This window comes from Papaver somniferum, chromosome 8, assembly GCF_003573695.1.
Source record: "Papaver somniferum cultivar HN1 chromosome 8, ASM357369v1, whole genome shotgun sequence".
Taxonomy (NCBI): Eukaryota; Viridiplantae; Streptophyta; class Magnoliopsida; order Ranunculales; family Papaveraceae; genus Papaver; species Papaver somniferum.
In genome coordinates this window covers 28,032,789-28,058,356 of record NC_039365.1, presented here as the reverse complement: position 1 = coordinate 28,058,356, position 25,568 = coordinate 28,032,789, and the positions used below count along the sequence as shown (strand labels likewise).

General features: G+C 37.0%; 2 protein-coding genes across 2 annotated transcripts; one reads left to right on the top strand and one right to left on the bottom strand.

Annotated features, from left to right (window-relative positions):
• Positions 1-2,728: 2,728 nt before the first annotated feature.
• On the top strand, positions 2,729-4,508 carry LOC113304896 (non-functional NADPH-dependent codeinone reductase 2-like). The gene is made up of 4 exons (XM_026554020.1): positions 2,729-3,200; positions 3,376-3,622; positions 3,717-3,896; positions 3,989-4,508. The coding sequence occupies exons 1-4, from the start codon at positions 2,884-2,886 to the stop codon at positions 4,211-4,213; spliced, it is 969 nt and encodes a 322-aa protein (XP_026409805.1). The 5' UTR covers positions 2,729-2,883; the 3' UTR covers positions 4,214-4,508.
• Positions 4,509-5,253: 745 nt separating this feature from the next.
• On the bottom strand, positions 5,254-5,782 carry LOC113304661 (histone H4). The gene has a single exon (XM_026553801.1). The coding sequence runs from the start codon at positions 5,729-5,731 to the stop codon at positions 5,420-5,422; it is 312 nt and encodes a 103-aa protein (XP_026409586.1). The 5' UTR covers positions 5,732-5,782; the 3' UTR covers positions 5,254-5,419.
• Positions 5,783-25,568: the final 19,786 nt, after the last annotated feature.

The window sequence follows — 25,568 nt, the reverse complement described above, 5'->3', positions numbered from 1 at the left end:
GAGCTAAGTCAGGGTCACGATTGTCGTCTCGGGACTACACAAACGAATAGGGGCAAGTACGCGTACTAGGACAGGGCGGATTGTATTCCTTTGGGCAGTCCCTTCAACAACAATCATACAATTACAAGACTGACGCAAGAAAAATGCTTTAGAGGGGCACGAGAACACCCTCATCATTTGTAGCAAACCGGGGATGCTAAGACTGTCAACCGATTAGCAAGAAAGATAAGTACCATCGACCACGAGAACTTGTCCTATTATGTATTTCACTTGTTGATTAATTCGCATAACCGTAGTGACCACAGTAGACAGACACCTGACAATTTGACATGCCACATTGATAACTTGAATTAGCCCTGCATGTCTTCCTACTATGGATACATAATGTCTCATGAGCATGCTTAGTGAACTGTATTGCAGGAACCAAAACGATCGTTCACATCCCTACAATCGCATAATAACATGCTTGGCTGTAGATATGCTACATATAGAATACCCCCTCTTTTGTCATAAAGATTAAATATGGGCTTCTCGGGGCTTGTCACGAACCTGGTGCAAGGTAGTTAAGACGGAAAACCCTTGACAATAGGATAGTAAGGTGCGAATCCTACAGCTTTGTATTTCTCTTTCATTTTGAACTTTATCAACCAGTACACATCTTGATTTAACTCTATGAAAGCATGCTGAAACATTGAACATGAATAGTATTCCGCTCGCATCCTAATCTGTGGACAAATCTGTTGTGTCTTTGTCGCTTGATTCGCTGTGATGCTTAAGCTAATATCAAAGTTTTTGAATGCGTCTCATAAAAGGTGCTTGAGGTATAGCAAGTACCACTTCTCCTCATGAATAGCAGGTAGCCTCGTTCCTGTAAAGAGCTTCAAAAACGATGATTGGTCAAGAACTGATGACAACTGAACCAGACGAAGTTCGAACATTGACCACCAAGGCATGATCGCAACAACTTCAAACAGAAAGAATGCATGACCAGATTATCTTGGGGCTAATTAGTTCGGGAGTGGTTCACACAAAGACTAGAAGGTCATCTTGAAAGAAGCTTCGATGATTACCAAGGCAGACGGATAACTCGGGGAAAATGTAGTGATCCACAATTGTTAGCAGAGACCAGCCAGTAAGATCCTTCGTTAGCGGAGCTATAAGAAATACCACAGCACGATGACAACATTCAACAACCTTTGAACGAAGAGTTGCTTCGAAACTTCGCATAAGACTAGGGGCAAGTATGCATACTGCAGACGCAGATTGTATTCTTCTGCTTAGTTCCTTCATCCACAATGTAAATCCATACATCCCACGGCAAAGTACATCTAATGCATCAGCCAACCTGGCCAAACAAAGGACCCACGACAGAGACACACACCGCCAGACTTGTATCAGAAAAGAAAGCCAAATAAAACCAAGAAGAGCGACCAAACATCAGGATTCCCCACATCAGGATTTCATAGCACGATAATCATGGGATTCACGGCATGATTAGGGACGTGGGAAGTCGAACGATTTTCTTCCCCTCGTGTCAAGCACACGAGTGAAAGAAGGGGCATAAATGTAGGTGTAAATAATCCACAGGGCTAGGTGGCAAGATCCTAAGCTAAGTTGCACCAGGAAACAAAGGAAAAGAAGCACCGAATAACTCGAGCATGCACGAAGAAAGAGAAATCACATGGGCCGAGTGTGACAACCACCTAGCTGTCGGATGTGACAAGTCTCCAATCATCTGACAAGACTGACAGAAGATCAGAAGGTACTCGGTCAAGCAAAGGAAGCGAGTCAAAACAAAGGGACGAGAAGGGAGAGGGCGACATCGGACCAAATAACATCAAGGGATCGGCCTCGGGTATAACGCCATCAGGAACCTGAACCACATCGACCCACCAACAAGTCGGATGAGCATCAAGGTAGGCCCGAGGAGGAACAACAAGATAGATACACCATGACTCACATTGTAACTTCGTTGTATCCCAGTCTTAGCCTATAAATATAAGGGCTTGAAGAGAGTAAAAGGGAGGTGGGGAGGAGAGAAAGTTCACACTTAGAGAGAAAAGAAGTCATTATTGTGAGAGATCATCACTTGTAACCAAACTTGAAGTAATATTAATCACTCCTTTCACCCCATGGACGTAGGTAATCATGCCGAACCACGTATATCTTTGTGTTCATGTTTGTTCATGCATCTTCACTTTGGTTTAGTTTAGTAGTTTCACCCTTGGATGTAGTGTGCGATTTTATGCTACTACAATACTAATGAACAGATACTGTGAGAGACTGAGAAAACTTCCCAGAGCTTCTTCAAGTTTGACAATCAAGTTTGAGATATTTGTCCAACCAGAGAAAGTCATGAAATCCTGACATGGCCGATAGCTTAGCAGTAAAAATGGATCAATCTGCTTGTGTAATTTCACGCAACATTTAAGCACACTGCTACGAATGAATGTTCTTTGAAATTCGGAGTCTGTTATCAGATTGCGTAATTTCTTGTTCAACTTTCTTCTTACAATTAGTAAAATCTTGCATTCATTAAATTTATGATCTGATAGTGACAAAGAGTTGTAATCTCATACGACTACCACAAAATGCTCTCCCATTATCTTTATGTCTCTATTTTGTTCCACAGACCAAATGGTCCAAATCCTTTTGCACCACTTTGGATTCTCTCCCATTATTGCGATTCTTGTTTTCATTTTCTACAAAAAAAAAATATAATGTCAAATTTGTTAATTATAAATTTAGCTTTTGTCTCGAGTGGAGATGCCCATGTGGAACCTGTTTAGTCAACTAAAGCATGCCATTTTAGTTTTGTTATAATGATACCTGCTAAAATTGCATCTGATCTTATGTTGGTTTGATAGAGATCCAGAGATAGGCATGGAGAATAGTGGTGTGCCTGTAATCACTCTGAGTTCCGGCAAGGGGGTGCCAGTTTTAGGACTGGGAACAGCTGAAAACCTTACTAAAGGGTCTGAAAGAGAGAAGCTGGCGATTTTGAAGGCCATAGAGCTGGGTTACAGACACTTTGATACAGCTTTCATATACCAAACTGAAGAGTCTGTTGGTGAAGCTATAGCTGAAGCACTTCAACTTGGTTTTATCAAATCTCGAGATGAACTCTTCATCACTTCCAAGCTCTGGGGTTCTGATGCTCACCCTGATCGCGTCCTCCTGGCTCTTCAGAATTCTCTAAGGTAATTCTTGTTCCAAGGATATCTAACATTAAGGGAAAAAAAAAAGAAAAAGAGAAACTGCAATAGCCATCCAGGAAAAAACATTATGCCTTGTGTATATACTGGTTTGTTGATATCAGACTGTCTTGAACTTTTAGACATAAATGAATGATGGATTTTGTTTTGTACAATATAGGAATCTGAAATTGCAGTATCTGGATCTGTATCTGATACACTATCCAGTAAGCTTGAAGCCAGGGACGACTGTGAAAGATTTGGGGAATAAGGACAACTTCCTTCCAATGGACTACAAGTCTGTATGGGCAGCTATGGAAGAGTGTCAGAAGCTTGGCCTCACCAAGTCAATAGGTGTCAGCAACTTCTCCTCCAAAAAGATTCAAGAGCTAATGAGCACAGCCAGCATCCCTCCTGCCGTAAATCAAGTAAGTACCGTTCACAAATTAGTTGGTTACTTCAGAATTTTGATAAAAATGAGTTCAGTCTCATACAATTTTGATATCAACTTCCATGATTAAGGTAGAGATGAACCCCACATGGCAACAAAAGAAACTGAGAGAATATTGTCAGGCCAACAACATCTTGGTTACTGCATACTCTACTTTGGGAGCTAAAGGAACCGGATGGGGATCCAATGCGGTTATGGGATCTGAGGTGCTGAACCAGATTGCCCTGGCCAGAGGAAAATCTATTGCTCAGGTTAGTAATTCTCTCCGCATACATCTCATGCTATATAGTATTTGAGACACACAATCAACTCTTTAAGTTTATAATTTATATTCTGTGTACAGATTAGTCTAAGATGGGTTTATGAGCAAGGTGTGAGTCTCGTGGTGAAAAGTTTCAATGAAGAGAGGATGAGGGAGAACCTGAAAATATTTGATTGGGAGCTAACCGCCGAAGACTTGAAAAAGATAGATGAGCTTCCACAGAGCAGAGTTGCAACCGCTGCATTTGTTGTATCAGAGACTGGACCCTTCAAGTCTTTAGAAGAATTTTGGGATGACGAGTCCTGAAAAGTTATCAGTCATTTGTAGTGATAAGAAATAAGAGTAGCTTCCCTGGCAATGTGCCCAACCTGTGTTTATAGATCCCGGTGACCAGCTATACTTGGAGTATAATGAACTTTTTAAATTGTCTCTTCACACAGTCAACCAACAAGCATGTAGTCAGATTTTATACATACCCAGATATTGGAATACATCTCTAGCATAATATTGTATGTAAGCTCACCTGACCTGGCAGATCATCTGCTTTAAAGAAGTACTAAAATGTGGCAAGCAACTTCGCTCTTAGCTGATCAAGTCGTCATATTCGCCTATTCATTTTGTTGTTGATTACTTTCCTGTTTAGCAGATATATTAAAGAACACACAAAACCAGCTACACCTTTATAACAAGTGAGGTTTTGTGCTCGCTATCTCTAGCTGATTCCAATTCCAGGTTTCACAGCCTAACACAGATGAGGTTTCACAGTGGTTGTAATGGGTATCAATTGCATAATTTACGCCATGTAGTGATTCTCACCCCTGGAGTGTACAGGTTTTAGGGATGACCCATAATGTGTTGTTTAAAGAGATGAGTACCTCAGCTCTTAAACAACTTGTCCAATTCAGACAATTCCACTTGCATCATAATATGAAATTAGGGCATCACAAAGAACAGGAACACAATAAGCTCAAATTGAAGAAAAACTGAAAAACTAACAGATCAAGTCAATTTCACCAAAAAATAACCAAGAAACTGAAATTTCCAAAGCATTACAAATCAATAATTCCAATGCACGGAGCTCAATTGAACTAAATTGATTCCACAAACAACTACCTGTTACTAACAAAATACTGTTTGGATACACATTGGGGTGATTCTTAAAACTAATTTTAGAAATTTTTGACAGTCAGTTTTGCAATTTCTATAATATGACTCTAGTCTAATTTCTGAGTTTGGCCAGAGCTCAGAAGATTTATAGTGCATATATGAAATTAGGGCATCACAAAGAACTGCAACAATAAGCTCAAATTTCAGAAATATCAGATCTAATTAATTTCACCAAGAAGTAACCAAGAAACTGAAATTTCCCATTCATTTTTCCAAAGCATTACAAATCAAAACAAAGCTCATAACAGCTTCAAATTACTTCATTGTAAACTAATTAAACCAAGAGAAATTACCCAAACCCTAATACTAACTTTACATAAAACCCCCAAATTGAAACCAAAAACCCTAACCTCCAAATCCATAGAGAGTTCTTCCCTGTCGTTTCAAAGCATAAACAACATCCATAGCAGTGACAGTCTTCCTCCTAGCATGCTCAGTGTAAGTAACAGCATCACGAATCACATTCTCAAGAAAGATCTTAAGAACACCGCGAGTCTCTTCATAAATCAATCCACTGATACGCTTCACTCCACCTCTTCTCGCTAATCTTCTGATAGCTGGTTTAGTGATACCTTGGATGTTGTCTCTCAATACTTTTCTGTGCCTCTTTGCTCCTCCCTTTCCCAAACCCTTTCCTCCTTTTCCTCTTCCTGACATTTTCTCACTCTGAAATTGAAATTTCTTTCTCTCTTAGATTTGTTTTCTTTCTTTGATTTGTGAGAGATGGTGGTGGGTGGTGGGTGGTATTTATAGAGTTTATTTGGACGTTGTCAAACTTCTGAAATGGTGTTTATACCGTCAGATGGAATGGTGATCCGTATGAATGGTTTTGGTTAGTAAAATAACCGTTAGATTAAAGACACTGGTTTTCTATTGGCGGAATAACAAGTACTCGGATTGTGTTTTTTGTTTTGTTTATTTTCCTTCTGTGTTCTCTCTTTGTGAAATAAATGATGTTCTTGAGCGTTGGATGGGGCAAGGATCCGTATGACTGCTTTATGTTTGTATTATAACCGTTTGATTAGATGTTTGGAAATATGCGTCTTTACTCTCTTTCTGCGTTTCGTGTTTTCTCTTGAGACGGGTACTTGCGAGATTTACCCAGATTTGGTTTGCTTCCTGCTAATTCAAGAAATTGACACTCGAGTCTCAAAATGGCCTACAGTTTCTTGTTGTTCTCTGAGGTTCTTTGAGGAGTTGTATGTAACCCTTTGACAAATGATTTCCTCTATAAGAATTGGGGTAGCGCGAATTTATTAGGCGACAAAAGGAGGATGTTGTCTTAATTTTCGAATGTGTCCACCACCCGTATATTTAATATTTTCAGTTTTACCCCTCGCTATTCCTTACCATTTGCGCCAAGCTACCGTTTACGTACATTAATTAATCTGATTTGAAGATCAAATTTCTTTTGTTCTTGTTTAATTGAAATCACCCAAATGACCAGATTTCGTCCATTTCTCAAATTTTTGTCAAGTTCTACGGCTCTCTAACCAATAAATGGAAGATGAGATTAGGGTGAAATACTTCGTAGAAAACTTTATTACTAGCTTAATAGGTATCGACTATCATCTATCATGAAATAAAACAACAACATCTGGTGTGTCATAAAGATAAGTTTGACCATGCTATTTCCCCAAATAGAACACAAAGATAAGCCGGAGAGCTCGACTAACTACGGAAGAAAGAAAAAAATCTGTTTGGTCTGTTAATTAAGAACAAGGTGAAACTACGATGTTTGGTATGAGGGTACAAATGTCATATCTTGATGGTTTTTATTTTCCGAGGAAATTATTCGCACTCAACAAATTTGTTGATGGCCGAACCGTGTTAATTGGACATTTTGTGTCAAGAATGTTAAGGTAACAGACTTCGAATTAGGTGTACGTATGCAAATCGATTTAACATTGTAAATTGGTTAGCCCATGGATTGTGTTCCGGATACAGAATTGTCAGTGTTCCACTGGGAGGGGTCGTTGATCCATTTTATCCAAGTGATAGCCGATTGCTTGTCGTAAGGTGTCATAATTATATTCACTTTCTTACTTCAACAAGATATAAATTAAGTATATAGAAAGAAAAAAAGTATTTGTTTACCGGGAGGCTATTATTGTTATTATATTTTCAATTATAATCAGTTTAAGTAACCAAGGGGGAATTTCTGGTTTTTATGCAAGTAAAAAAAAAAAAACTAAATCAAAACCAAAGTAAATATTAAAAGATAATCAAGAGTTGGGAATATGGTCAAGGAGCACATCTTCAATCTTAAACCTGTACTTGAATAAATGATTAGAATTGCAATTTAATCTCTCATCATTTTTTTTTGATTTAAAAGGTTAAAATTTTATTGAAAAGGAAAAAAGATGTACAGATTTAGAACGCATAGGCGATTCTCAGTGAAGGCAAAACCTTCAAAAACAACAAAAAAGAACAAAAAAACGGCATTGCCTAGTTCATTAATCTCTTATCATTAAAAGTCTTGGAATACCTTAGTGCAAGAATACTCCGTTAATTTCCTAAGTTCATTAACAAACACATTAAAGAATAACCTTACGCATATCACTTATCAGGTTCAATCCCTAAGAGCATTAAGTTTTAAAAAATAGGCTAATCAATGCAATTGTCACACATTGCGCAGACAATTCGTACAAAGGTCAAACTCTACTTATGATTACAAGAAAGTATCACTACAATCCGTAATCATATCATGCTACTTGTGTCTAGGGATTATCACTTATAAGTATGGAAAACTCTAAACTAACTATAGCTATGGATGTGTTTTCAATTAATTGGCCACTCAACATAACAAACATCTGATCTTATTACGCTACGCATCAATCATGTAACTATGAAGCAGTGCAGAAATTTAAATGATAATAAAAAGAGAAAACTAATTCATAAATTAAACACAAGTTTTAGAAATAAGACTACATCCTTAACCAATAAAATAAAAATTAGCTACTCATAGCTATAGAGTTCATCACAATAATATTTTAATTAAATAAGATGAAAAACAACCAAAGCAAACCCTGGAAGCGTATTGTGGCTCTCTCTGCAAAGCTCCAAGTTGTAGAAAATATGATATGTATAGAAGAATTTTCCTTTTATAACTCCCCTTGTTTCCAAAATAGGTTAAGTCTTCAAAATTTCATAAGATAAAAGTCCACCCAGCCCATATGTGAGAAAAACCCATGTAGGAACTCGGCCCAAAAAGTATCCAGGAGGTCCATAAAAATGGCATGAAATTGGCCGAAAAAGTCGCTGGAAAACATTTCGGTGACCGAAAAACTTACATCGGTAACCGTACAAAATTAATGGTCAAACGTACAAGTTGACGGTTAGCTAACAGTCTTGGGGTCAAGGTCAAAGTGAGAGTCAGGGCCGAGACAGCTGTTTTGACTCGGCTGATTGGTCTGGTTTGCCAGGGTAGAGCCATTTTGCACAGGCCAGAGTTTGTGTTTGGCCATGATGGGCTTTACTTTTCCTACACATCGCTTCTACACTTATGTAGCTTCTTCATACACATCCCCTCCAAATGACAAATACCCGACCCATTCATTAACAACAACTTATCTCCATTTCTTCAATTCAGATTCTACATCAACTGGCATAACTCATTCTCAAACTATAACAATTCTTCTCAGAAACCAAGAGAACACACATACAAACTCAGTTACAACCATTCATTACATCCTAACATACATCTAAGAGCATTACAATCATCTTCTTTCGGCTTCATGCCTAGATTCTCTAGTAAGAACTGCAGTTTCTGTCAGGGATTCTTAACAATTACCACAAACCCATGTAACAAATTGCAGTTGTAACTTCTTCTCAACCCCCAGCATCATTTTCTATATGCTCTAACAACTCAGAAAAATCAACATCAGTTACACACATCTGCATCTTCTCAAACAACATCAACTCTCGTACCTCCAATCTCCATATCCACCAACTTCATCAATGTTTTCCTGCTAAATCAATACTCATCAAATGAACCACAACTGAATTCATGCCATTCACCAATTCCTCATTTCTTACACATCAAATCTCATATAGCAGACTCAAAGCACCATCAAGACTAATTCTCACTTGCAGTTGCAAAAACCTTCTTGCACATCACCAGCACCGGTCCCATAACCTGTAAACCTAACATTTATCTAAGTCGGTTTATCAACATTCCCACTTTGCCTTCTTCTATCACTTTGTTCTTCAACTTGAATCCAATATAACCTCATACTCCAACGCATCTTGCTACCAGACTCAAACTCAATCCAAACCACCAGAATCTCAAACCCATTCCTTCTAATCTTATTCATTGCACAACCCGATCTATCTCTGCAAACTTATTTAGTACAACAGTTAAGAGCATAACAGGATGATGATCACCATTAGGAAATCTACCAACATAAATTTTGTGAGAAGACACATGGGTAAATTTCTTTGCGGAGCGCTTTTGCTTGTCAGCACCAAAAGCATCTAATGATTCTTTGTCCTTTAAACGAATTCCATCCATGTATTCTAAAACAAGGCACTACTCTGATGACTGAAATAAACATAAAAATTTAGTTTATAAATTATAATTTATAAAGTGAATTCGATAGAAAATCTCTGGAAAGATTAGAGTATTGGCTTACTACCATGTTTTCCCAATGTTTTTACATGATAAGCATCATGAGATCAAGGTGGTGCTTGGAGAATAATACATATTTAAATCACTTTTGGAATCAATACATCCACGACATTCGGGAAGTATTATCCCGCTTTCCTCTGTAATTTAGGTTCTTTGGGATAGTTCTTATGTTTTATGTATGTATACACATTAGACAACCACAAATTATATCATCAGCGTGAGTCAAAAATCTAAAAATTACGCGCAAAAATCTCTGATGTGAATAACTATTGTGCTTATAACATATTAAAAATCAGAAAAATTAGCAGTGAGTTTTTCTACAAACTTTCTTACCCCGAGATCGACCTTTCTAACAACGCGGGTTTTTTCCTTTCAAAGACCCAATTGTAGGTAGCTGCTTTAGAACACGAAGATGAGATTTATGTTGAGGTAACATATTAGACATACACAGTGAGAACTGTCAAAGCATTAACATGAAATATTATCATGAAACAAGAAAAGAGAGATAATACAGTCAAAACAACTATCTTTTTCGTTTTTGCATATAACATAAGCTCAAAACTGATAAACTCTAATTACTGGAAACATGAAGTCAAAATAAACAATTAATGCAGAACAAAAAACATAATCTTATTGTTACGCCAGTAGACTTCCACTTGTTGCCTTTATGATGGATGCATCATGTATGGTTAGTTCCTAAAATTTGCGTACCTACAACACCAATTAAAATAAAATCTAGCTTGGACATCCGAAGACTTTCATTCAATTGGAGTCTCATAGTTCTTCCTAGTAGAATTTAATAACTTTGCTGGTCACTGCAAATCTATAAATAGATGCTAGACTTCGTGTATAAACAAACACGAGATCTGATTCAAAGGATTTGCAGAGATGTGCAACAGATAAACATGATAACACAGGTAAAGCATCAAAAAGTTATGGAATTATCAAGTAGAGGAAATTTAGAATGTAACCGAGGGCTGAAAATGACCCAAACAAAATAGTAAGTCTAAGAATTTCATTTATGTAATTATCTACTACATATATTTTTATCCCTCCTTATTTTGTCTATTTATTATCTCAGAACTAAAGTTAAAGCTCGAAATATATGAAACACCACTAAAAATAAAGTCCTTGTACACTTTAATCCATATAGCGATTTCTCATGCGTAACCATATGTCATTTACTTTATCTTAACCATCTCTTCCAACTTAGTCTGAAAGTGCAACTGTTTAGTTACACACACACACAAATATTGGTTAGAAGAAAATAATAAGTTTTAGTACTATGAGAAAACGAAGAAGCTATATCCAAATTGAGGTAGAAAACCAATCTTAATATCTGATGTTAGAGCACTGCTCGGCCGAACTCGCAAGCGTTGCTATCTCAAGCTTGTTTGCCAAGTTTAGTTGATCAAAACTATATACTTGATTTTTAGTCTACTTATAGATATGTCTCGGATTAGGATAGAATTTGTAGTTGAGCTTTGGACTTCACGACGTTCACCAATTGAAGAAGAAGATCTACCGAGGAGCTTGGAAGAACTTCATCAACAAAAGGCATGTTGAGACTAAAACTTATCTATCACTCAAAAGTATATTCTATTCTATCTTCTAATGAGACTAAGTCGTATAGAAATATAGACTTTTACATTATACACATTTGATATTTCGAATTGAGTTTATCTCGCTTATCTATTTCTCGAAATATGTGTTGGAATTTTTTTTGCTTTAGATATGTTCATCATATTCTTGATGAGTTTAGTTGGAAAAAATTTATTTGTTGGAAACCATATATTAAGTCAAAAGATGATCATGTGAAAATTACTGACATTCATTTGATGTTAGCTAGGGAAGTTTTGTAATAATCATTCAATCACTTGAAAAATCACTTGAAGTTATTGGTATATGTAAGATAACCATTGTCGTCTTCTTGATTGAAGTGAGGGTTTAGAAGAATTACCCATATCTGGATGCAACACGGTATGCATACCTAGTATGTGAATCGCTTTTGTTAGAGCATTGATCGGTTGAACCCACCAAGCGTTGGTATGTCAAGTTTGGTTTTCATGTTTTAGTGAATCAAAATTCATGTTAAGAGTCGCTTGATTATGTACTATAGTCAACTTCGTATAGGTTAGCTTGAAAGTATTAGGATATGAGACATTACAAGTATTGTGAAGTCTTGAAGATGTGAAGAAGCAAGGAGCTACAACGCCAACAATCATCCTTCCACTTGAGGTTGGTGATATTTGACTTGAACTGTTTCATTCCCTAATGTATCTTTCAAGTCATGCATATTGAAAACATAACTGCGAAGCATATTTGAACTCTAGATAGACATAGTATTAAGGAGTACAATACGAGGTTTATTGCTTAACCATTAAACTTTGTAGATAAGACATCGCCATAATCATTTGAATGCTATTGTGATTATGTATGGGTATGAGGTGAGGATTTCATCCTAGGGAACAATGTTTACATGTGTTATAAGGAAGTAAGTTCATAAACTTGTTTGTGGACCGAAAAGGAAATTTCCAGGTGTTATTGGTTTTGTTATTCATTGCATATCTTATGAACAACCAATATGTGTGATAGAGTATAACTGCTCACAACTTGTTGTGTTCTTGGTAGAACTATTCACAAAGGCCTGACCTATATATTGGTATAATTTTTATTAGTAAAACGGATCTTAAGTAATCACCTTTGGTATGATCGGATTTTGTATGTATGACCAATTAAAAGGAAAGGGGAACCGATCCTTGTAAGGGGTGCAGTACATCAAAGGGAACCGATCCTTGTATGAGGTGCAGCAAGGTTTATAGCCGAAAGGGGAACCGATCCTATGGATATGTGCAACATGTTTTTAGGCAAAGGGAACCGATCCTATGGACATGTGCAACACATATAAGTTAGATACCATATATATGTGTGGAACCGATCCTAGTACCTAGTCAACCGAATTTTTGGAAAGCTAGTGTGACTATGCACAATACTCACATGGAGGTAGAACCGAAACTTGTTTTGGTAGAACCGTAAACCCATGATTGTGATTGAATGTTGGTTTGATCAATCACATAGTTCTTGAAAGTCAGATGAACTAATTCTAAACTTGTTTGGAAGTGTGGAAAATCGGTTTCAAGGTTGTAAGTGTGAAAGAGAACTTACCAAGTTAAGATGCCGACAAACTTTGAACACGTGGTGTGAATGTTTATTCTTTAATCGTTCAAAAATATTCCTTAACGACTAAGGGAAGAGAATCACAGGATCGAAACATAAGTAAGTTAACAATCTTTTAATTAAGGTTATTAATTTTATTTTGTAGGGAAATTACAGAATTAGTAATGTGCATTTACTAATTAGATTTTCCGAGAGATTTCGATCGTGATTTTTTGGACAGAGAATTTCCAGGAATTATGATAATCGAATCTGTGTTTTAATGAGTATCTTGAGAATATTTTCGGTTTTGGAAATTCCTTGGTGTCCAAACTTCCTTGTCTATAAATACTCGAAGTTTTCCTTTCTAGCAAACTAATCCTTCGTAACAACAAATTTACTCTTTTGTTGTTGTTACTGGTGTAGCCGCCTATTCGGAGAGGAGAGTAACCTAATTAGGCGAAATCTCTTACGGTCGCTCAGTTTAAAGTCTTCTTTATAATTGAGAAGCTCTAGAGCGACCCGTTGGTGGGAAACTAGATAATTGCGGTTTATCTTTTGTTTTCGATTGATTTGATTGACTAACGGTGGTTGAAATCTGATTGCACCTAGTTTGTCTATTCTTGAGAATCTTCTCTTCTGATATAAGATTCACTCGAACTAGTTCAGAGTTTCGACAGGGATCTTTAGACTATTGTTAGTTCTAAAGACGATCTTGTGAAAATCCATTGTTAACAAACTCTGTTCTGTGCGTGATTGATCACAAAAGATTCAAGTGATTGTGTGCAGGTTTTTATTGAAGATATAAGAATATTTTAAGACAAAGAAGATATGACTTGGGTTTTATAATCTTTGGTGTGCACAATACTTGTTTCGGTAAAAGATGATCCAATTAATAATCGGTTTATCCTTGTGGTAGATTGGATTGATTAATTGAGTAGATCGGCATCAACACGATTCTTCGGATTAAAGTTGTTGTTGGATTAATCTTAACCGATTACCTTTGGGAGATTGAATATAAGATAGATCTAAGGACCTGACGAAGGAGTTATGTTGAGATAAACGGAAGAGCCTTTGTCCGACTCATATCAATTGGTTGAATAGATTTGATACCAAACAGATTTATTGTTCCTTACTGTTTGGAATACGAACCAAAGGAATTGTTCCAAGTACGTGACTTATTTATAAGTTGGATGCGTGGGACTACATAAGGAACTAGGTGAACTATAGGGTTAGTTACTTGGTCTCAACTATACGAAGTTAGTGTAATTTTGTGTAGCGGCTTAATCCTGAGAGTATTCAATTCTGGACTAGGTCCCGGGGTTTTTCTGCATTTGCGGTTTCCTCGTTAACAAAATCTTGTTGTGTCATTTACTTTTATATTCCGCATTATAATTGTTTTATTATAATTAAAGTAAATTACACAAACTCTAATTCCTATTTACTTGATAAGCAATCCTATTGTGTTTGGTTAAGTCCGAACCTTTGTATCAAGTAAACATACTTTGTTGTTGTATTGTCTCGATCTCGTATCCATAGACGATCACATGAAGTGTGAGTCGATTAGTTGTATTGTCTCGACTCAGTCCATAAACAATCACTTTCGGAGAAAGGACTTATAAGTAGGAAAAGTTTTAGCTTTAGGTTTATTTGGGTACCCTCGCCTTTTTAATTGGTACCAGAGCAGGCAAACACGAAAAAATATGACAATCTGTGTTTGGTGTGATCCAACCTATAAGAATTGAATCTAATGTTCGATTCAGTTAACGTTATGCAAGAGTTTGGATGCTCAAAAGTTGAAGATGTTAATACTTCGTTGACTCATGATCCAGGAGTTACGAAAACATCTATATCTTTTTCTGAGGAAAAAGAAGATGCTGATAAAGAGTTGGTAAAACTCCTAAAGCCTATACAATCTCTGTCTTCTAAAGTGTTTATTTTAAATACAGAGTCAAATCTTCTTAAGCAGGAGATCAGAGTAAAAGACATTCAACTGAACTGTCTAGCCAAAGAGGATCCGTTGTCAAACTAGAAGCTCTTGGTAAATCTCTTACTGATAAAGAGACACGTCCTATGACTCTGACTAATGATGATGTTGTGATTTCTTCTGATGAGGAAACTAAACGTCTTTGCTCGACTTTTACAGATTGTGACAAAACCGGGTTAATCACATCTGAAACAGATCAAGATGATAGTAGTTTGCCTAACTACATCAAGTTAGAGGAGGGTGAGAAACCAGCTTCTAGATTTACTGTGATCAAAAGAAATCTTGTCCAAAGGAAACCTTGAACCGATTCCGTGATGACTCTAAGGAATACAATTTTCAGTCACTTGACAGGAAACTTATACTTCTTCAATATTCGGTGGTAAATTTTTTGAAAGAAGTTTCTTGTCTTAAAAAATTGAAAGATTATTCCTCAGTAGAAAGACAGACTACATCCCAATAAGATCAACTCAAAGGAGTCAGAGGAAAGAGTTGATAATCGCTTCTGGAAAAAGGTTCCTCCGCACCCACATCGAAACAGTTCTGGTTTTGATGAGTAACGACTTCAGAAGGAAGGGAAAGAGAGAATCTCTGCCAAAAGAAACAATCAGGATTTTCCTATAGTTGTTTCAAATGATCCCACTAATGTGAATAATAAGGAAGTCCTTAGAATGAGAAAATCTTATGAACATCTCATTGAAAGAATTAAAAGAGATCTAGCTGTCTCCGAGAATTCTCACATTAGTACATTTCTCCACATGATCATATCTCTAGAGATGTTGATTTATGAATGAATGAACGAGAATCCATTGTGCATATACGAAAAACTTTGCTGAAATACGTCGCCAGAAAATTCAGAACTCATTTTTTAGCAAAAACGCCATAAAATCTTCGTCTGAAGTCGGGTTTTCACGGTCTGTATATGTATCTTCAAGCCCAGGAAATTTCCAAGCTTTGCCAACGAAGATTTTTAAGTTTTGAGCATGTTTAGGGCGTGAAAAAGGCGAAACAGTAAACTTCCAGGAGACTTTCAGAACTTTTTCAAACTGTATGTTGTCCAATGTTTTGACCATATCTTCTTGCTCGTTCATCGGATTGTTATGAAATTTTGATATGTTCTAGATAACATCCATAAGGAGATAATGTTATACAACTCGACCTTATATTATTCACCAATTTCTCCCAGTTCGTCATTTTGTACAGGGCAGTGTGAAATCCTCTCTGACGAGCTTGTTGTAAAACGTGTTTTCATGAATTTCACGCTATTTGCTCGCGTCTTGATAATGTTATACAACTCGACCTTATATTATTCACCAATTTCTCCCAGTTCGTCATTTTGTACAGGGCAGTGTGAAATCCTCTCTGACGAGCTTGTTGTAAAACGTGTTTTCATGAATTTCACGCTATTTGCTCGCGTCTTGAATGCATGATGATGAACTTTGATGATTTTAGACCACTTGTATGATGTAGTTTATGATTCTACTTCGCTTCCATGTTTAGATTGATCTAATCTCATGTAATCTTCGTATTTAGGTGCCAAATACCGAAGTTGAGAATAATGAAACTAATAATGATAACTCGAGCGACCCCGGGGTTATTGATGAAGAGAAAACCTTCTCTGAACTTCAAGGCCATGATAATATTGTTACTGAAACCATTGAGACTTCAATTGTTGTTGCTCCAATGGCGGAAGAAGCCAAACCACGAATGGAAGAAACTGAAAAAACCGTCGCTCTGACTGTAGAAGTTGCTCCAGTAATTGAGAACCGTATAGTGGTGCATGAATACCCGAGTGCAGGGATTGATTTTGATCCTCCGTTTGACGCATCACTCCCATGCCACGATCTAGTTGGTGGATTCAGCGTTCCTATTGGATATGCCGACTTGTACGAGAAGATATGGAGGAAATTTGGTCACATCGTCGTTACCAGAGATCCCAAGCGTGCTTATTATTTAACCATGCAAGTAAGTTCTATCTTGCGTGTTGTAAATGATATATGCAACAAGGCTAGAAATACTGTTACTCCATATGTGCTCTTTAATTGGGAGTTCTACTTGGAGAATTCTGAAAGACTTGGCTTCAACGTAAAATGGCTTCATAAGAAGATAGATGCTATCAAGGACTCATGCGAGAACAACATACCCTTTCCCAATGATGCCGTGAAGGATAAGGAGAACAAGATTGCTAGGCTGACTGAAGAGCTGAATATGGAGAAGGCGGCCTTGCAAGGATTGAAGAATGCAGAGGAGCGAAAATATTTCTTTGCTGATTTCCTTTGACTCTTTTTTTTATAATATCTTGAACTTATGAACTTTTGAGAAATGTGAGGTTTTATTTTGGTTTTTGATTTTTTGACTGGTTTTGGACCGGTAGATGATTGAGGGTTTTCTTTTGGATTTGATAGAGATTTTCTTTAAGTAAAACGAACTGAATTTTGATAAATTGCTGAATTCAAATACCGAATGCAAGTATTGCAAACGTTTTATAGAAATTGAAATACAATGAAAGAAAATCCTAAATGCTAAATCCCAGGCATCATGAATGCTCAAGCGCCCAATACCTCAAATGCCCAATAATTTCAGGCGTCAAATGCCTTAAGCAAATTCTCGTGAATCACCGGCATGGTCCTGCCATCTGTGTTGATCAACCTGTAGTATCCTCATGTTATGGACTTAGCAACCATAAATGGTCCTTCCCAATTGGAGTTCCTTGCATAGTGAAGGTTGTGCTGAGTTGCTTTGAGAACTAGGTCTCCTTCACAAAATTTGTTAGGCTTGGTCGTTCGCGCCTTGAATATCTTCTGTTGTTTCGGAATTCCTCGTGTGGTGGGATTCCATGGTTGCGGCACATATGGACACTCGTGCAGAGGGAAGTATCCAGCGTACTGTCTGTCATACTTAGCCATGTCTTCAACAATAAATCTTTTGATAGAATGATCAATTTGAAGAGGTCCTGTACTCAACCATTTGGTGTAATATTTCCGTGGTGAGGCTATACACTCATAGCACTTTGAACCGGCTAAGTTGTCAGTGGGAAGAAGTCCCCGGACCAGGGCAACATGATTAAACATTGGTAGTATAGGTGCATGAAGGGGAATCAAACTTGCCTGAGTATGGAACCTTTTGATGAAAGAGTTTGCACTTTCTCCAAGTTTCTGTGCTAATTCCACCAAGGCTTTATCTTCCTCCAGATGCTCGAATGATGAAGTATCTTCTATTTCTTCTGAGTCAGGGCTTTCTTCAGTTGAAGGCATTAGAGTCACTTTTCCAGCATGAATCCAAGGTCGTCCAAGAATCATGTCATATCCGGGATCTTCCCGAATTATATAAAACTTGGTCTCAGTGCAGACCGATTTTTCTCTAACCTTGAGGGTGATGTGGCCGTATGCATCTCTAAGTGTCCCTTCGTGATCTCTGATTGACATGGGAGCATGTATAGCTTCTTTTCGAGTAATGCCAGCGGCTCTGATAGTTTTCAAAGGAATGATGTTGATGGATGTGCCAACATCAACGAACACTCTTCTGAATTCATTTTCTTTGAGATGTACTGTGGTGAGAAGTCCCCAATCATACATATCTTTGTCCGTTACTGAAGGTTCAGAGAGCATCTCCTGGATCACCAAACGCTTTCCTGATACGATGTGGTTTAATGCAGCAAACATGTCTTTCCTTTGAGCCTTTGACAGGTACAACAATTCACAGGCATGTTCAATTAATTATGGATTGAACTGCTTCCTTCACAGGTGGTTCAGAGAGAATGAAAGTTCTGACTGGGATGGGGTATCTGTGTACTCCGTCAGTCCCCAAGTTAAGCTCCCATGATTCAACCTTTTCCCTAAATATGCATTTCAAAACTCTGCAGTCACTTGTTGGATGATTGACGAACCTGTGGAAGCGGCAGTAACGAGGACTCTCCATGTCCTCTTCAGTTGGTTCTTTCTTGACATATGGTAACTGTCATGTACCCGAGAGTACGATGACAAGGTTGGATCAGAAATTGGGTAAAGATAGGGTTTATTCTCAAACCTTGCGGTAAGAGCCTGCTGATTCAAAGAACCAGTTTGAGACAATGTTACTGAAACTAGACTGATTGATTATGTTAGAGCATTGCTCGGTCGAACTCGCATGCGTTGCTATCTCAAGCATGTTTGTCAATGTTAGTGATCAAAACTATAAGTCTTAATTTCTAGTCTATTATAGCTAAGTCTCGGACTAGGATAGAAAGTGTATTTGATCTCAAGGACTTCATGGAGATTCATCATACAAGAAGAAGAACTACGTACTCATACAACCGGTGGAACTTCTTGACAAAAAGGTATGCGAAGACTTGAACTTATCTGTCACTCAAAAGTCTATCTACTCTATCTCCTACTTCTTGAGACAAAAAGTCGTATGCTATATATAGACGTATATTATACACATTTGGTATTTCGAGCCGAGTATACCTCGCCTATCTATATCTCGAAATATGTGTTGGTATGCGTTTCAATTCGACCATGTTTATCTTTACCTAGTAACATAAGTCATGATATGTTTCAATCACTTTGAAAATTGCTTTGACGAGAAATGGCGTAACAACTGTATAACGTCCTCTAAAAATGTTTCAATGGTTGGAATGAGAGTTTACATTACATAACCAATGATGGAAATAAGTATTGTTGTGGAAACACATATGTGCATAAGTCCTATCCCTTGAACCAAAGTTTGCGAATTTTGTTGATCAAGACAAACCGGAAGAATGGCTTGTTGCCAAGTCCGCGAACTCAGTCCGCGAACTACCGAACTTCTCATCCCGAGAAATTCTGCTAGAGTTGACAAACTTGTTGCGTGAGTACCAGTCCGCGAACCCAGTCCGTGAACCGGCGAAAAGTCTTTATCGAGATTTTCTGCTGGAGTTTGTAAACTCTGCCCGGTTGCTTAAGTACGAGAACCTAGTGTGCGAACTTAAGAAGGTTATATATCTGAAGATGATTTCTGAACTTAAACTTATAAAGACTAAGGAATACAATTTTCAAACCGTGGCTATAAAGTTCATGAACCGATTCGAGTGAATCAAATCATCTTTCCTTCAATTGTGTCTTGTGTAGTACATAAGATTTCCTTGCAATTGAACAACTCTCTAACTAGTTCAGTTGAGTCATTTGAACTAGTTATGGTGAAGAAGAATATGGTTGGTATGAAATTCTCATATGGCTAACCTTTTGGTTAACTATTGTTGAACCAACAATGTACACATTTGGGTACGGTTAACAAACCTAGAAGCGTGCAATTCATTTGTGTATAACAAGCTAAGTTTTCGATCTAACAATTGAGAAATATTAGCTTGAATCTAAATCGGGTTTTCATTTAACGGTGGATATTGTTTGCTTTGTGACCAAGGCGAAACCCTGATTTGAAAGACTATATAAGGGGACATCTAGCAACTCCGCAAAAATAATCCCCACACCTCACGTGTGATACTAGTTTGCGTGCTAGAGTCGTTTCTCCTTTAACCTTTGGTTTTCTTCTTCTAAAACCAGGTTAACGACTTCATTGGGATTGTGAAGCCAGACCGATACTACTTTTAGTTAGTTGTGTGATATGATCTTGCATCTTCTATCGTACGAGTACAATCAGATTGATTGGCTTGAGATTAATATCTCTGATGGGCAAGATATAAAAAGAAGTCACAAACATCTTCGTCTCATTGTTTGTGATTCCGCAACATCTTGTTTCGCTACCATACGATTAAGATTGTTGTGAGGTGATTGATTTATCTAGGATGTTCTCCAGGAATATAAGAGCGGATTATCAATTGTTTCCTGTTCACCTTGATTATTATCAAAAGACGGAACAAAAACTTTAGGGTTTTTCCGTGGGAGACAGATTGATCCTTTGATAGACTTGTCTGTGTGAGACAGATTTGTTTATTGTTAAAGCCTGCGATTTTGGGTCGTAGCAACTATTAGTTGTGGGTGAGATTAGCTAAGGGAACCAAATGCGCAGTATCGTGCTGGGATCAGAGGCGTAGGGAGTACAACTGTACCTTGGATCAGTGGAAGACTGATTGGGGTTCAACTACAATCCAGTCCGAAATTAGCTTGGAGTAGGCTAGTGTATGTAGCGGCTTAATACAGTGTGTGTTCAATATGGACTAGGTCCCGGTGTTTTCCTCGTTAACAAAATTTCTGGTATCTGTGTTATTTCAGTTTCCGCATTATATTGTTTTATCTTTATAATTGAAATAATACAGGTTGTGCGTTAGATCATCAATTAGAGTAATCCAACCTTTGGTTGTTGATTGTCATTGATTGATCCTTGGATATTGGTCTTTGGTACCATCCAAGTTATTCCTTGTGTTTGATTAAAGACTCGCTGATTTCTATTAGCTCGAGTAAATTAAAACAAGAGAGAGATATTAACTCATTGAGATACTTTTACCTAGATTGAGTCTGACTGTCTAGTTGATTCTCTAGAAAGTATTTCGGAGTTAGTCCATACAGATTTCTAAGAGAAATATTGGGTGGTGCTGTTAAACCCCCGCTTTTTCAATTGGTATCAGAGCAGGCAAACACGTTCAAGACCTTACAAGTCTGTGTCTGTAGCGATCTGACTCTACGGACAAGAGTATTATCTCTGATAAACGCGTCACCAGAAATAAAAGTTCTATCTCGGCTAACTCTATCAAAAAGAGAAAGGTTCCTCAATCTCGAATATAGATGAATATTCTGTACTGACGAGACAGACAAACACTGACATGTGTGATCCCGATTACCCTTCAAAAGAGAGCTTCTCTATTAATGAACGGGATTCAGCTGAATAGAGTGAATTGATTCTAAATATTGTTAGAATCCAAGATGATAGATTCAAGCGGTTGAAGCACCATGTCAATGTTCTACTTGGTGTAATAAGAGATTGCAAACCTAAAGGTAATTCTGAAGCTCATTCTTCATGTACGTCTCTTGAAGCTAGACTCAGAAGAGATGCCTTGGAAATTGACCATCGCTTGAGTAAGCTCTCTATTCAAGGATGCTCAAAGCAATCTAATATGCCAAGTACTTCTGACACAACTAAAGATGATTCATGCTCAGAAGTAAAAACGGAATCCCCTTCTAGTAAAACGGATGTGCCTGAAGTCACCAACACTCAAGGATGTTGCACATCAAATGGAGGGAAGAAATCTTCTAACGATGATATTAAGACTGTACTATCTAATCATTCTGATGATCTGAAAGTATGTCTTGTCTGTGAGACAAAGAGTTCTGTTAAACGAAAGGGAACCTATAGGTTGAAGAAAAACTCCTTGGTTCAACTTCAACACAACTTAAATTTAATTCTTAAATGTGTAACTGACATTCGTATGACTAAACCAATTGGTTTGCGTACCTACACTGTGTATGTTACCAGGAAAGTCAGTTCAATGAGTTCCTCGAACACACAAGTACAAAACAGACGTCTTAATAAACATCGTCTAAAGGAAGATGTGTCGTGGTCTCTGGAAATAACGCTGCTCCTGTTGAGAAAGGAAGTTCAGAAGAAAGAAGAAAAATTGATGAAATGCGAGATAATCTGAAAAAGATAATTGAAGGGTATAAAGAATTCTTCAACAGGTTGTCCTCCTCCTCAAACCAAAATTCTTCTGGTAAGAACTCAAACTATGTCTCGTATTTTGATGAAATAAGTTTTATGATAATTTCTCACATAAAAAGGAGTCCCTCTCTAGATTCAGGAGGAAAAAGAGACTTGACCATAAACACAAATCTCTTGATGAGCTTGTGGATCATACTTGTGCTAATTAATCACAAGGGTTGAAGAGCTTACTCATAAAAACCCTGTTGAGTAAGATGTGTTAATATTCAGGTATACTTTTGGCACTTGCGTCTGTTAAGTTGAGCTATCTTCTTATCGTCCATAGCTAAGCTTTTTGATTACAGACTCACTGTGCTTAAAGTATTGTCAGTGTCTAAAGTGTCATTTTCTTTGGGAAGTCTTCGTCTGAATCTTGTTTCTTGCTTCAACTATGATCAAAATTGTCTTCCTGTGTTATGGAAATTTTCGAGTCTTTTGTTGCAAAAGTCTCTTTTGGGCTTTATTTTTTGGGGTCAGGTTGTACTCGAACGGATATACGTGTTCTGGGAAGAGTCAACTGTTTGAGAAAACCCTAGAATCCCTTCCCTAAGATACCCTTAAATATCAACCTATTGAGTTACAAAAGTCACGTACGCATACTCTAGGTTGGCTTCTGGGTTGTCAAGAATGTCTTCTTCTTCATCTTTCTATGGTGGTTTTGCAAGAGGATTCCTTGACAAGGGTTGTGTTGATTGAGTCCAAGAAGAAAAGAATCCTTGTAGATGAAGATCATCCTAATGCTTCATATTATTTTTCTTATGTTCATGAGGATTCTGAAAAGGATGATATGATTTATGTGGAAGTTGTTCATGACTTTCTTAAGTACTTTGGGGAAGCAAAACAAGAGCTCATTGTGACTCTGAAAAATCTTGATGCATTGAAAACTGAGTTGGAAAAGGTTACCGTTGACCTTGGTCTCATAAAGTCTTACATAAATGATCTTCGCAAAGAGAATCACCTCTCTAATATTGCAGTGAATGCTGTTGATCACAAGCTCAAAGACCCTTTGTCTCATGAGGATTCTGAACCGTTCATATGATCTTAGTTCGTGTTCGGAATAGGACTGGAGTCTGTTTTTCGTTAGCTTGTTTTTATTTGTTGCCTAGTATGTATTCTTTTTGATTTAGTTGGAAGAATAACTAGTGCTTGGAATAGCAATGATTTTGACTACACATAGCTATTATTTTTCATCTTCTTGTTCTTTTTTAGGTTTATTTGGTTTAAAATTTAAAAATATTTGGAGGATGATGGTTTGCAGTATTTAATCTTTATGATTTTTTATATTGCAATTTTTTATGGGATATTGGTGTTTACGTCCGTGAACTATGTTGTCCCATATTTTATCAAAAGTAAAGTCATTCATGATCGGTATTCATGTATTGATTTAAAGATGAATAGACTTTTGACATATACAAAACTTAAGCCTATATTGTCAATTCTTTAATGGAAGATAGGTTAAAATCTTTTGTGTTCAAGGATTATGTCTATTAGATATCGTTATGTAAATAGTGATGGAAGATAGAATGGATCCTTGTGTATTCCACAGTATTGATCTTCACTGATCCATATTTTATGTAATACTGTGAGGCTCCGTAATGTGTCTTATGTTGAGCACGATACAACCAAGTTGATTAATTTTTGATTTGTTGGTTTTTCCATAAGGTACTTTATGTTGAGCATTCTTGAACTAAATTAATCATCTTGTTTGGTTATTTAGTTATTGCTCCATAAGTCTTTTTATGTCGAGCAATGCAAATGACAATTAAATTGATTACTTTTGTAATTAGGCTTTGGTTGTGTATTCCAATTAGATTAATTATGGGTTCTCTTGTAATTAATCTAGTTGAGTATATTCATACTCCATAAGATTCCTCTTATGTTGAGTATATGAACGACTATCCTATTCATTTTCTAATGGTTATGTTAGTCGTATACTCCGTAAGTTCTCTTATGACGAGCATAATCAATTAAGTTGATCACTTTTATGTTTAATTTGATTAGGTATTCCGATTAAATTAATCATGGATTTACTTGTGATTAATTTGATTGAGTTTTTGGATATAGAAAATCATTCTCATGGTTTTTGGTGTCCAATAAAAATCCTTCTTTTCTTTTGAAATTAAGGTCGCTCTTCTTGTTCCCTTGCGAATGACATCAAATGGGGGAGAGTTCTTTTGAACTTGTGCTTAATGGTCATATCTTGAGGGGTGTGCGGCTGTGGAATTTTAAAGGGGTTATCTTGTATCTTTAAACTCCTTGATGAATGCTATTAGCTTCGGTTATATGATTGCATCTAAATTAGATGGTATGTATTTTTTCTTTTAGTCATGAAATGTCTCTTACGGAAATTTCATTATGATCCCGTTCTTGTACCTTTGCCAATTTTATTGACAAAAAAGGGGAGAATTAATATGTAGTTCACACTACAAATACATATGGTTTTCGGATCATTGTGTAAGGGGGAGTGGTTTCCATGTGAGATGGAGTACTGACTAAGGGGGAGAGATACATATCACCATAGTATTATTGTTGAAGTTGTGATACAATTTGACATTGACACTATGTAATAATACTATGACACTGTATAAAAATGATCGAGACCGATGCTTTCTCATTGTTATAGCTATGGATCTTCAACAACGGAAATGCTAAACTTACAACCTTTGGGATCATTTGAGTACTTGGAAGTGACGAAGATTTCGAGGAATGTTGAATATTAGACATGTGGAATAGGAGCTACTAAATTTTCTTTATATTTTTTGTATTCCATATGTATTGATAGTTTTGTCACTAAAATTTACAAAGGGGGAGATTGTTAGAGCATTGCTTGGTCAAATTCGCATGCATTGCTATCTCAAGCATGTTTGTCAATGTTAGTGATCAAAACTATAAGTCTTGATTTCTAGTCTACTATAGCTAAGTCTCGGACTAGGATAGAAAGTGTAGTTGAGCTCAAGGACTTCATGGAGATTCATCATACAAGAAGAAGAACTACTCAAGGAACTGGTGGAACTTCTCGATAAAAAGGTATGTGAAGACTTGAACTTATCTGTTACTCCAAAGTCTATCTACTCTATCTCCTACTTCTTGAGACAAAAAGTCGTATGCTATATATAGAC

What these genes read in the sequence shown, in the direction of transcription:
- LOC113304661 (XM_026553801.1), bottom strand. Translation starts at nt 5,731, where the DNA reads ATGTCAGGAAGAGGAAAAGGAGGAAAGGGTTTGGGAAAGGGAGGAGCA.
- LOC113304896 (XM_026554020.1), top strand. Translation starts at nt 2,884, where the DNA reads ATGGAGAATAGTGGTGTGCCTGTAATCACTCTGAGTTCCGGCAAGGGG. An exon ending in GCTCTTCAGAATTCTCTAAG is followed by an intron (nt 3,201 to 3,375) that starts GTAATTCTTGTT and finishes TGTACAATATAG; the next exon opens with GAATCTGAAATTGCAGTATC. An exon ending in GAGGAAAATCTATTGCTCAG is followed by an intron (nt 3,897 to 3,988) that starts GTTAGTAATTCT and finishes TTCTGTGTACAG; the next exon opens with ATTAGTCTAAGATGGGTTTA.